General features: G+C 50.8%; 1 protein-coding gene across 1 annotated transcript in view; it reads left to right on the top strand.

Moving 5' to 3' along the window:
• The window catches only part of FGD5 (FYVE, RhoGEF and PH domain containing 5), a 119,125-nt gene that overhangs the window by 5,660 nt on the left and 100,136 nt on the right, over positions 1 to 13,329 (top strand). The window contains exon 2 of the mRNA XM_007461575.1: positions 2,595 to 5,280. Within this exon, the coding sequence (XP_007461637.1) occupies positions 2,595 to 5,280 (2,686 nt within the window). The remainder of the gene's footprint in view (positions 1 to 2,594; positions 5,281 to 13,329) is intronic.

The following is a 13,329-nucleotide window of genomic DNA, read 5'->3' as shown; positions in this document are numbered from 1 at the left end:
AGGGAAAGACTAACTTTATTAGAACAATAATAGCTACTGCTTATTGAGAACACCTGTCTATGCAAAGTCCTGCTAATATATATCTTTTAATCTTCATAACAACCTCTTCATAGTAGGTGTTACTGTTGAACCCATTTTACAGATGAGGAATCTGAGAGTCAGTTTCATAGCTTATAAGTGGCAACGGTGGAATTTGAACCCAGATCACCAGGCTCCAAAGGCTTATTATTACCGTTACTCCACATTGACAGGTAGCTCTTTAAGCTCCAAATATTTGAGTTTTTTTAAACTAAATTGGACAGAAATTTTTCTAAATTAGGATATATTTGATTGCGTATGGAAACAAGAAGTTGGAAAGTCACTTCTTTTATCTTGAAGACTCTGGGTTATTATCCGGATGCCAGTGGCTGGCCTGGGTGTTGGTGCGGATGAATGTAGGTGTGGGTTAGGACGTTGATGCAGTGGTTGCTTTAGCCTTTAAAGTCTTGACGGCTGTGCCTCTTCTCTCCATTTCTTGCTGTTCGCTACCACATCTTACAACTGGCAGTGTTGCTGCTCTCCCTGCACCTCCATCCCCCACTAATTAGCTGTGTCCTGGGAAACCATACAACTAAGTTCATTAGATTTATGAGCAATGTACAGAGGCTCTGGAATCAGGCCCTTATAGGAACAGAGTGCATGGGCTTTATAACCCTATATTATTGCTGTCCTGGGCCTTTTTTTATTTCCTTTGGGGCTCCTCAGCTGAATTTTGCATAGCTGTGCCAGTTTGGGGGAGATGATACTGACTTTGGCCTCAGATATACTGAAATTGAGGGGCCAGTTTGACAGTCCCATGGAGATGGGTTAAAGTCAGTTAGAGCTGTGCTAGCTGGCCCCATAGCCACCACCCTCGCGTGGCTACTGAGCACTTGCAGTGTGGCTGGTCCGAATCGTGATGTGCTGCAAGTGTGAGATATACCTTAGATTTCGAGGACTTAGCACAAACAAGAGTGTCCGATATCTTGTTAATAACTTTTGTGTATTGATTACATGTTGATCCAAACATGATTCATTGATTACATGGTAATGTCCAAAATGATAATATTTGGGATATATTGAGTTGAAGAATGTACTGTTAAAATTAATTTCACCTGTTTCTTTTTGACTCTTTAATGTGGCTGTGAGAAAATTAAAAATTACGTGTGTGATGATAAATGGGGCTCACATTTATATTTGTCAGACAGCCCTGGATTAGAGATGACCAGGGTTAGATACTGCAAGGATTGAGCTGGCAGTCAAACGTGTGGAGAGGAGGAAAGTTTGCTGACAGACCTCCAGGCCCTGTGCTCAGTCTTCCTTCTGTCACAAGCCGGGCTGGCACGCTGAGGCTGCTTTGTAGCACACCCAAGGCTTAGTGGGGATGGAACTGGGAGTTGAGACTGGACTGAAGAGGGGACCTGTACATCCTAAACCTGGGCAGTGAACAGCCAGGCAGTGCTTTTGAAGCGAAGTTGGCAGGATGGAGTTGCATTTCATGAAAATCTGCATTCCTCACCCTGCCTGCACTGTGGATAGGGGCTCGGAGGCACGGCAGGAGGTGTGAAGGCATGGGCTGGCTGTGGCAGGAGAGATGCTCAACTTGGAAGTGGGTGACTCCTCCCTTGCCCCTTCCGCTTGTCCAGGTCCCTCCAGTCCTGGAAAAGTGAGCTGAAATTTCACCTTCTCCGAGAGGTCTTCCCTAGTCGTGGCAACTCTTGCTTCCCTAACTCCTGTCACACGTGCATGTTGTGCTACACCTTTTATTCTGCCATGGCTGATAGATCCTCAACATCCACAGGGGATAAGGCCTTCTGCAAATATCCCGTGTTGGAAAATACCATATAATTTCTCCTGTGAAATTGGGAGGCGGGGCAGTTAGCTGGAAACCAGTCTTGAAGCGTGTAGAATTCAGAGGTGACCCTCAGAAGAATCATATGCCACCATCCCAAGTCTGTGGTGTATCATTCTGGAGGGAGGGAGATATTCAGTCATCATATTCCAAGGGTCTGTGGCTCAGTCCTCCAATTGTTCTGTTAGTCTTGTCTCCCTAATTCAATTGTGAGCCCTCAGCAGAGGTGTTCTTCTCTTCTTGGCCCTAGAAGCCTCTGCCATCTACAGTGCTGAGTATATAGATAGAAGAATGAATGAATGGTGGAATGACTGTGGGCTCCACGAGGGCAGCAGGGATCTGACTGCTGGGACCAGCAGTGTCTCATGGTCCCATGCACGTCGAAAGCATTTACTGCGTTGTTGTTGAGTGGATGAGTGCAACGACGTGGACACCTTTATTTGAGGAGCACAGGGTGTCATTCAGTTGGGTTCTGTTAGCTGGCCTGTGCATAGAAGAAAGATCTCTTCACCTTGTTTACAGAATGAATCTTTATTGGAAGGTCGAGGGATTTTAAGGATGTTGGTGGAGGGTGTAAACCTGACAGAACATGGTAGATGGGGTTCGTGTGGGTTGGGAAACCATCTTCAGTGTTCTCTTGTGAATGGTAAGTAGGAGACTCTGAGTGGAAGGAAATAGTGGTAACTGTACCTTTCTCTCTCCTTTTCTTATTTTCATCCTTTAGATTCACCCAAACCACCAGTTGCTCCCAAGCCGAAGGCTGCCAGTCCCCTCACGCCAGTGACGGCACCCAAATTCCCCTCGTCCCCCCGGCCCGAGTGTCTTCACAGTCCCAACTCCATGTCCAGGGGGCCGAAACCCCCCATCGCCCCGAAGCCCAGGCTGGCTACCCCCAGTGAGTGGAGGGCCAGCGTCTACATGATCAACAGCTTGAACAAATGCAGCAATGGGAAGCTGCCCTGCGTAGACAGGGGGCTCTACGACGAGCACCGGTCCACCCCGGAATGCTCCGAGCCTGAGGCAGACGAGGATTACATCGTGGCCCCCGGGGCTCCGGCAGCAGAGGACGGACCCAGGGATGGGGGCTCCGTGGAGAATGCAGTCACGGTGCCTCCGGAGGCCAGCGGGGGGGAGGGGTGCCAAGAGAGAGGCAAGGCGTGTGAGCAGGAAGGGGCAGCAGCTTCAGAGGACTGGGCAGCCCCGGCGGAAGCAGTCCTGGGTGGAGAGGACGATGGAGGCGTCACCCCCACTCCTGAGAACGTGGAGGTGGAGGACTGTGCCTGTGCCCTGGGGGCAGAGGAGCAGAAGTTCACAAGTGAGGATGAGGAGAAGCAGGTGGAAGAACACAGCGTGTACAGCCTGGAGGACGGGGGTCCTGGGGATGGAGAGGCGGTCCTTCCAAGCGATATCATTCTAACTCACCTCGATGCAGAGGACCCAGCAGCTCGTGGTGAGGAGCCCGGGCCGCCTGTGACACCCAGGGAGTCAGAGGAGACTGGTGAGGAAGGCCGCACCAACACAGAACTGGGGGCACCAGACGAGTGTGTGGGCTCTGACGGGCCCCCTGAGTGGGACGCTGCCAATGGCGGCGAGGAGGCCCCAGAGAACGAGGGGTTGGCCCCCGGTGTCCCGGAGGCGGAGGCGGCCACAGACAGCCCTGACATCCCTCAGGAGGCGTGTGAAGATGCCCCAGGAGGTGGTGGCCAGGACGGTCAGGCTGAGCCAGCTGACCAGAAAGAGAAACCTGACCCAGAAGAAACAGCAGTGGTCACCCAGGAGGTGGGAGGGGACCCTCAAGAAGGTGAGGACCCTGTGCAGGATGAAGGAGCTGAGGAGAGCTGCCAGATCATTCCTTTCGAGAGGGACTGTGTGGACGACTTTGTGGCTCCACTCTCAGGACGTCCCTACGAGTTCTTCCCAAGCGAGAGCACCTCTTTCTGTAGCGAGAGCTGCTCTCCTTATTCCGAGTCAGCACAAAGCTTAGAGTCCGAGCAGGAGCCGCGGTCGGGGGAACGGGCGCAGCAGGACCCCGTGGCTGGGCCTGGATGTGGCCGGCGTGGCTCCCTGCAGGGTGGCGCTGGGGAGGGACCCTCTGTCCCTGACGTGGTGGTCATGCCAGAGGAGGAGGATTCCGCGGACGACGCGCTCGCCAACCCCTATGAGATGGGAGTTGGCCTGGTGTGCGGGGTGGGCCCTGGGGAGGGGGAGAAGCCTGAGGCACAGGCTGCCTCGGGCACCGCGAGTGGCTGTGGATTGAAGGAAGAGGTGAGCTCTGATGCGGAGGGCGGCCTGGTCCCCATCGACAGGAAGAATGTCACCACGAGGGCCAGGCCCCACTCCGGGAAGATGGCTGGCTACGTCCCAGAAACTGTCCCGGAAGAAACGGGACCGGAAGCTGGCTCATCAGCCATTGGCATTGGGGGTGCCACCAAGGAGGCGAGGAAGGCGGTCCTGTCATTGGAGGGGAGGCCGCTGGACGTCGGCAGGGCCTTGCCGGCAAAGCCCAGAGCCTTCACTCTGTACCCGCGATCGTTCTCCGTGGAAGGCCGAGAGATCCCCGTGTCCCTGTGCCGGGAGCCCGAGGCGTGTGGCCTGGACGGCCACGGGATCAAGAGGAAGGACGACAACCTCTCTCTGCCCTGCATGATTGGCTCCTCTGGCAGCTTCTCTCAGAGGGGCCACCTCCCCTCCAGCGGCACCTCCACCCCGTCTTCCGTGGTTGACATCCCGCCCCCTTTTGACCTGGCCTGCATCACCAAAAAGCCCATCACGAAGAGCTCCCCCTCGCTCCTGGTGGAGAGTGAGCCCCCGGACAAGCACACCAAGAAGAAGAAGCCGTCCTTTAAGCGGTTCCTGGCGCTGACGTTTAAGAAGAAGACAGAGAGCAAGGTGCACGTGGACGTCAACGTGTCTTCGTCCAGGTCCTCCTCGGAGTCCAGCTACCATGGGCCGGCCCGGCTCCTAGAGATGGACCGGAGGAGCCTCAGCAACTCCCCGCAGCTCAGAGCGAGGACCGGCAAGCTCTGGGCTTGCGACTCGCCCTCCTCCCTCATTTTCTACAGGGACGGCAAGAGGAAGGGCGTCCCCGTCAGCAGGACGGTGTCCAGGGTGGAGTCCTTCGAGGACCGCTCCCGGCCTCCTTTTCTGCCCCTGCCTCTGACCAAGCCGCGCTCCATCTCGTTCCCCAACGCTGACACCTCGGACTACGAGAACATCCCGGCCATGAACTCGGACTATGAAAATATCCAGATTCCACCTCGGAGGCCCCCAAGGGCCGGGACGTTTACGAAGCTGTTTGAAGATCAGAGCAGAGCCCTGTCCACAGCAAACGAGAATGACGGCTACGTGGACATGAGCAGCTTCAACGCCTTCGAGAGCAAACAGCAGAGTGCAGACCAGGAGGCAGAAAGGTACCGTGAAATGACATTTCTTTTGCTGTTCGCCAGGTGTAACTATCCGAGAGGCAAGCTTAGGCGTAGGGGACAGAACGGACTTGCTTTTTAGCCTCAGGCTCTGTTTCTCTCTAGCTTTGTGACTTGGGGTGAGTGGCTTCAGTTACTTCATCTGGGAAATGGATTTGTGCTACCTCTAGGCAGAGTGTTTGAAAAGATGAGAGTAACTAATCTGTTTGAAAGTATTGGCTAAGATGCCAAATATAGTGCCCATGTGAGTATATGTATTTCTATTATTTGGGGTACATTTCTCATCTCCTAGGTAGATGGCTTTACTAGTCCCTTCTGGGAAAGTCACCAAAAGAGAAGGTTCTGGAATCTTGTCAAACTAAACATCTTTCACCATCAGGAAAATACCCTAAATTGAGATTGAGACCTTCTTATTGTGTCAATATATACTCTGTTCAAAGGAACTAGAAAAGACAATTTATTTAAATTGTTTAAAGAGCTAAGGGTGCCCTGAGCTAAGTTTCTGAATAGAGGTCTTTAAGAGGTATGTCCAAGCTGATTTTTTTTTTTTTTTTTTTTTTTTGGACTCAGTCACCTTGGAAGTGAGCGTGAAACACTGCAATTATTGACAACAGTGGCGGTTTTCTGACCCCACCTTCCCGAGACTGACTGAATGTCCTGTTGACCATCCCACGTGGATAATTGCCAAATCTTGCTGTTTTTTATGCACCGTGGATGCAACTTAAAGGCACTTCGATTCAGCCTCAACCATTTACGTGCTTGGGGGCACCTGATCTGAATTAATGAAAAGTCAGAATGGTGGTGATTTTAAAGGAAACCCTGATTCTTTCCCCTCGTGTGCAGTAACTCATTGCAGCTCGGCACAGCTGTTGCTGCTCAGAATTCCCAGGGGACCTGCAGTAATGAATAGATAAGAATGATTTGCAATTAGCATTAGCTCTCTCTGGAGTGTAGACACTAGAATTGTTTGTGTGGTTTATTCTCCTGAATTTTTCATGTGGTTCCCCACACTGGCTCCGTCTTCTCCCTGCCCCACGTCTGGGTAAGGCTATGAATTGGTTCTTCCTAGGTTTGTTTGCCAGAGCAAAGGTAGACATCAGTGCCACTGGAGGGATCCAGTTTAATTTGGAGAATGTGGATGTGTGCGAACTTTAAGAGGGTGGGAGCGGGAGAGCAGACAAGTTCATTGCGTTAATAGTTATCAGCGGGGTTTGACAAGACCCAACCCTAGCTGAATGCCTCCAGCACTAATGAAAATAGAACCAGGCTTTGAAACCATGAAATCTCCATGCTGGGAAAGACCTCAAAGAGCGTACGGTCAAACCTCCCATGTCTGATAGGTCCCTCTCTTAACTGGGTCTGTGCTTGAATTCCTTAAGCCACAGGGAACTCACCACCTCCCAGAGGTGCCTCGTCTGTTGCTAGGTACTCTGATTAAGTTTTTCTTTCTGCCTGAGGCAAAAGCTATCTCTCCCTAATGTCCCTGTCCCACTGAGGCAGAAGCTATTCTCTCTAATATCCCTACCCCACTCACGCTGGCTCTTTCCCCTCAAGCCAGGCAGCTGAGCTCATTTCCTCTTTTGTATGACTGTCCTTTGGAAATTGAAACCTGCTTCTGTTGAATCACAGAATTTCATAGTTGGCAGGGAACTTCAGCCAACATTTGGTCCTGTTACAGAGGAGGAAACTGAGGCACAGAGAGGGAAAGCAACTTGCCCAAGGTCACACAGCTCATGAGTGGCAGAGCTGGGATTTGAGAGCAGGCTGTCTCTGGAAACTACTCTTTTTTCCCCTTAATTAATGGAAAGAGACTTGCCTAAAATCTCTAAGCAATTTAGTGGAGAAATCAGTGTCAGGACTCAGATTTCCTGACTCTTGGTTCAGGAATTTGTAGTGCATTATGCTGAAGGATGCCAGGTCTGGTTGTTCAGGCTGCCCACTGCACAACCCCAGGGTCCCACTCACCTTTTAGTCTAATATGGTGCCCCTGGGGTTGTGCAGTGCACAGGCTACTTGGCCATATGCAAAGGCCTTGTTGCCTTGTTCTGTACTTAGTCCAGAAAACAAAAAAGCTCCCTTCATCCAAACTATAATGACATTAAGGGAATAAAACACCCAAGAAAACGCTAATACTTACCGTATCCTGACTGCTTACTGTGCCAGGCACCGTGCTAGGTGCTTTCCCTGTATTATCTCACATTTGGTGCTACAGCCTAGGGCCTTGGTTGAGTATCCTGACTCAACCGTCAGACTCTGAATTTCAAAAGCACTGTTGCCCCACTCTGAGTTTATTTCCCTGAAGGCCAGACTGACTGGGATGAATCTCCCGTGCAGGAACCACATCCTCTTGGACATCAATCAGTGAGCAAAGCTCTCTTCCGCTTCCCTGCATGAAACAGATGGAAGCAGAGGGAGAGAGACATCCCCGCCCTGGGCGGGAACACGTCTGGGCAAGGGCGGCTTCAGACACAAGAAATTGAGAGGCAGGGGGAACTGCCACGGGGTGAGGAACCACTGCTTCTTCACCTGAATAGGGGCTTTGAGAACCGAGCGGAGGGGTGCCGCTGACCTGAGACACGTGCCCAGGGGTGCTTGGGGTTGGACAGGACAGGACGAGAGGGTGGGAGACAGTTCCTTCCTCCTTCCGCTGCCTGTCCTGCCCCAGACCTTGCTTCAGTGTGAAGATCAGAGGCAGAAGCCAAAATAAATACTGACAGTCCTGAAAGAGCGCAGGACAGTGCTGCAGGACGTGCGGGTTCAGAGCCCACCCCGTCACTGACTTGCTGTGGGATCCTGGAGGAGGCTGGGCCCCGGTCGCTCCTCTGTAAAACGGTAGGATCGGAGCCCATCTGTACTTCTCAACCACCTGCGCTGTCACTCACTGCTTTTCTTTAAGTCAGTCCATGTTTTTTACTTAAAAAATATTTAAAAAGGAAATTTTATGCCACTGTTGGGAAATGGAAAAGCAGTATCAGGTGTCATAAATAGAAGAAGGCAATTGTAAAAGTAGGATACAAAGAGAAATTAAAATAGCACGGGTAGAGGGTTGGTCCCTTTGTTAAACAGGGAGAGGTGTTAAAGGCATCCTGGCACCACACGGAGACTTTCTACTTGGCATAATCGGAAGGATTCAGGTGGATTGAGAAGGGAATAACTCTCTCATGGTGTGATTCAATGTTATTTAAATCCAAGTCCTTTTTCCACTGACAGTGCCTCCCTTCAAGAAATGTTTTGAGTGTGTAATAGAATTCCGAGAGCCCTTAGAGATCCCTAAATCTTAGCAGCAGCTCCGGGTCTGATGGATGGTTATAAAGTTTCTTCTACGCAGTTACTTCCTTTGAGATTTGTATACACAGATAATAGCATTTTCGAAGCTACAACGATATTCTTATTAACCGTTTTCTATCTCATCAAATAAAAGCGTATACGTTTTTACCTATGTACAGTCCTCGCTCCCCCATCCCCGTATGTAAAAGAGGTTTCTTTATCCTTTGGTTTAAAGTGTATCCCCAAAGCATTCTTTTTTTTTCCTGAATTGCCTCTCATACGCACAAAAAATGTTTTCAGTCCAACACTCATCCTTTTCAAATAGGGTGTTTTATGTCCTCAGTCAGGACTCTTGGTTGGGGAACCCAGTCTTTACTTCTGAATATCCCACAGGACCTCAGTATGTTGGTTATGCACTAGGAGCTTAATAAATGCATGTCGATGAGTTGGTGATTTTGAGCTTCACTGGGGGAAAGAACTATTATTTATTAAGTATACTCTGAAACACAGTTTGGGGTGCTTTGTGTACGTTTATTAAATATCCATTTGATGCAAAACACCACACACTGGTTTGTCCTGAGTGTCTCATTTAAATCCCCATAATTGTAAGTTTGCTTTTTGCATGATGATGACTCTCCTTTAATCACTCAGTGTTATGCCTCAACACAGATCCCCAAGGCCCCTTTTCCCCATTTCATCATGAAAACTTTCAGACTTACGGGAAAGTAGAAAGAGTTTGACAGTGAACGTCCACACGCCCACCTCCTAGGTTTTACATTAACGTACTGCTGCGCTGGCTTTTTCCTCATCCCTTTCCAGCACCCTCTCCAACTCTTGACGCATATTGTTGCTGATGCATTTCTGGTGGCTTATGTTTACAGATGAGGACACGGCAGCCCAGGGAGAGCCTGTGAGAGCACGGTGGCCAAGCATGCAGGCTCCTGCCAAGCTGCCTGGCTTTCAGTCTGCCCTCCACCACTTACTCTAAGGTGACTTACCTCTCTGTGTCGCAGTTTCTTTACCTGTAAAAGGCGATGGTAGTAGTACTGGCCTCACAGTGTCATTAAGACGAAATGAGTTAATGCAGCCCAGAGTGAAATGTTCACTAGGCACTAGCTGTTATCGAGTGACATGATCAAGGTCACACGGCAGTGGATGCAGGTGGGGAATCGGGTCCCTTTCACTGAGGGAGTATCTCTCTGTCTCTCTCTCATACGACTGTTCTGCGTGTGTTTGACTCAGTGTTCAGGACCTCACATCCATAAACCAGGACCAGGCGTGAACTCGTGAGCTTCGGTGGTGGCGTGTGGTGTCAGCACTGCCTCTGCCTTCTGCGTGAGATGGAGGTGGGACTGCGGGCAACAGCCTAAGCAGCCTTGATTTGGACCCAGGACCAGGGCTTTTTGATTCCGTAATCTCGCTAGCAGAGGTGCCTACTCTGTGACTCTGACTGTAGCTATTATTTCACTTGTAACTCACGATTAGTTAGGCACCTTAGGAATTTCCAGTTCCTGTTTTTCCAGATGAGAAAACTGAGGCCCATCCTCTGTCACACAGGTAGTAAGTAGCCAAACCAAGGTTCAAACCCCAGTCTTTCTGCCTCTCGACCCAATGCTCTTTCCATGTCCTGTTTTCTTTGGTTGAAAAATGCCACGTTAGCTGGTGGGCTCCATCCAGCCGCTGTGAAGTGTCTTTGCTTGCAGGAGTGAGGCCGGGGTAGCCTTGCTTGTTGGTCCAGAGGAGCGGAAGGACACTCTCCTTTCTTTTCTCAAGGCTGTGGTGGGTTTACTTCTCTCTTGGCAACTCATCAAGAAGACTGACAGCCTCTCCTGGGACTTGCTAATGAGGTGCTCAGATGTCTTCCCCTCCCTCAGGGCCTCGGGGGAGGGGCGAACCCTGACCTTCCTGTGGCCCCTTGTGCCCGAGGAGCAGCCAGGAGGAGCTCGGGGTTAGAGCAGCTGTCTGTACCGCTCATGAGGGGAGCTGCAGACAGTTCAGCCCCGAGCAGCAGTGCCTTCCAGAGGGGGCTGTGGATGGGCCGAGGCCCAGCATTTCAGGCTCCCCTCCGGAGCTGTTCCCTGTCGGAATGCAGCTCGAATTACATGCTTTGTGGAGTTTGTGGATTGGCCACGTGGTACAGCGCGAGATGAGGACCCGCAGTGGGTGCGTCCAGGGGATTGAATATCTTGGCTTGCCGATGATGAGCATTCGAGAGATGAGTAATTCTGAATAGGAGCTGTGCTCCTCCCTGTGTGCGAGGAGGTGGAGAGGGGGACCCGGTACCGTCACCGGCCTCAGCGCACGTACAGTTGGGTGGTTGGAAGAGGACTTAGACCCAAGTCCCTGAAATGCAAGATCGGAGATGCTCAGAACCCAAAGAGTAGGAGTCTAGACGAGGGTGGGATAGCTTCGTGGAAAAGGGGACATTTGAACAGGCACTGAAGGAAAAGTAGGGTTTCCACATATGGAGGTGGAAGAAGGTATGAGCACAGACAGACACACGCGAGACTGTCGTTTTTAGCAGGTGAAGCTGGAGTGAAAATAACCTAACCTTAGTTCAGTGTGTCCTTCGATGTCTTTATTCTGGAAAACAGTTCCCGTCATGTGCAGACACGGAGACTGCATCGGGGAGACTGGGTTGAAAGCCTCAAGTCCTAAACTCGCACCACCTTTTTCTCGTCCCCAGTTGGTGGTAGAACGTTGCACTGGCTCAGCCGATTCCCTCACTGGTCAACCACTAAACATCGGCTGCTGTTCTTAGCACTGGAGGGTGACGGTTCCTGCCCTCAGGGTGTTTCCGTCTGGCTGGGGAGAAAGGCAGACCGAGGTCCTTAGAACCTAGTGTAATAAAGGTCCTGTTAGAGGTCCATCCAGACAGCTCTGAGGAGGGGCAGCGGGGAGCCCTCACCGTCTGGGGTATCCGCGGGTATTGCCAGAGGCACAGCAAGGTGTTCACGACGGAGACACACAGTCCGGGAGGAGCACAAGCCTGGGCAGGAGTCGGGGGTAAGAAAAGACCATTAAGTGTTGAGGCGGAGCTCAGTGTACACGCCTCAGTGAGGCGTGAGGTGAACTTGGGAAGGCAGCCTGGGGCCCAGCCGGGAAGTGCCTCGCATTTCGGCTCCACGAGCCTGTCCGATACCCCAGGGCAGCGGGGAGACCCTGGCTGGTTTTCAGCAGGGCAGGGCCGTGGTGGGGATGCTGCATTGCACTGGACGCCTTGTTGGCAGGTTAGAGAGTGGAGGGGATGAAGCAACGGGAGGCAGGGACGTTAGCCGGGAGGCCATTGCACCGGCCCCTGCAGAGGAAACAAAGACCCCGTGGGGCTGTGGCAGGGAGTGGGACGTGGGGTGTTCCGTCTCTAGAATGCGCACAGCAGCCCGGTCCTCCAGCGTCAGTTCACTCCAGGGCTAGCTGTGTCTGCCTTTGCCTTTCTCTTCTTAATCTGTTGTTTATCTTTTACAGTCTGTCTGGTCCCAAATAGATGACAGACTGGCGCTGGTTTCCAGTCAAAGGCATAGCAAGAAATAATAAGAATTTAGTCACTAAAATAAAAGGTAAAGGATACAAGCCGGGTAACAAAGGTGGGGGAGGTAACTGTACGGACAATCCAGACCAAGGACAGCGGCTGCAATTAAAATTCTGAAATCCAGCACAGGCTCTGGCATGAGGGCCCCTCCTTCTTACCTCCCTGGCCCCCAGCATCTTTAGAATGCAGTAGATGTTTCGGTGAAGTGATTCCCTGAGACAGCAAAAGCTGACTTATTTTTTTACAACCGTAGACAGTGCTGCAGCAACAAAAATATGCATCCCTGTAAAACAAAGGTGATTTACGGCCTCAGCTACACATCCTTGAGTGGGTATATGGCAGAGTTGCAACCAGGCCTCCTGCTGGCTGATTGCATTGGTGCTGAGAGCTGCGTTGCTGGGCTTTGGGCACAGCCCAGCAGTGGTGTTCCTTGGTATCTTTCTATTGGTCTGCAAGCCGGGAGCTTTCCTATTATTATTACGTTTTTGACAAATGAACTCATGCAGAGCTTTCATTAAGTTTCCTTGAAAGGACCTGGAAATGCCATAAAAATTATTGTAATCTCAAAACCATCACATTCCTGTTGCGTGCGGCTGTGCTTGTTGAAATTGACTGATGAGAATATTCAGTTTTTAATTTTCTGCCTTAAAATAAGACCATCTGCAGCTGTTTCTTTTAGCAATAATTTTTAATTAAACGCAATAAAATTTACATGGAAGGACCCCAATAAGAAAATTGTGTCAGGAACACACTGATTGGAACATTTATTAGCGTGAGATTAAAGCCCCAGCTATTTTTTTTTTTCCTCGCAGAGCTATAATGCAGACGAAATCCTGATTGAGTGTTAATCACAATGTGGTTTTACCTTCATAAAGTCAGGGTTTCCCTCTGTGGGAGGTGTGAGGATAATTCTCACTAATAGCAGACAGCCTTGTTGCATGGGTTCTTTGGTGAAATGTCAGCAGCTGGTCTCCTTGACCAGCTGAGCCCCAGAGGAGGCGTGGAGTCTTTGTTCCAGCCTGAGTGTAGATGGTGCTGACATCTGGGGCCTCAGTCTTGCAGCCCGTGGACTGGGGATAAGCGTACCATGCAGAGGATGCAGCCAGAGAGCAAAAGTCATCTCTGTAGTTCGTGCATTTCTTCACTGAATTCATATCAACTGAGGTTATTCTTTTGTGAAAAAGAAGAAAAAAGAGCAGAGTGATAGAAAGTGACTGGTGGAAGGGACGGTTTAGACAGGG

Source organism: Lipotes vexillifer, unplaced genomic scaffold (genome assembly GCF_000442215.2).
Source record: "Lipotes vexillifer unplaced genomic scaffold, Lipotes_vexillifer_v1.1 scaffold889, whole genome shotgun sequence".
In the NCBI taxonomy this organism is placed as follows: Eukaryota; Metazoa; Chordata; class Mammalia; order Artiodactyla; family Lipotidae; genus Lipotes; species Lipotes vexillifer.
This window is presented reverse-complemented; position numbering and strand designations above follow the sequence as displayed.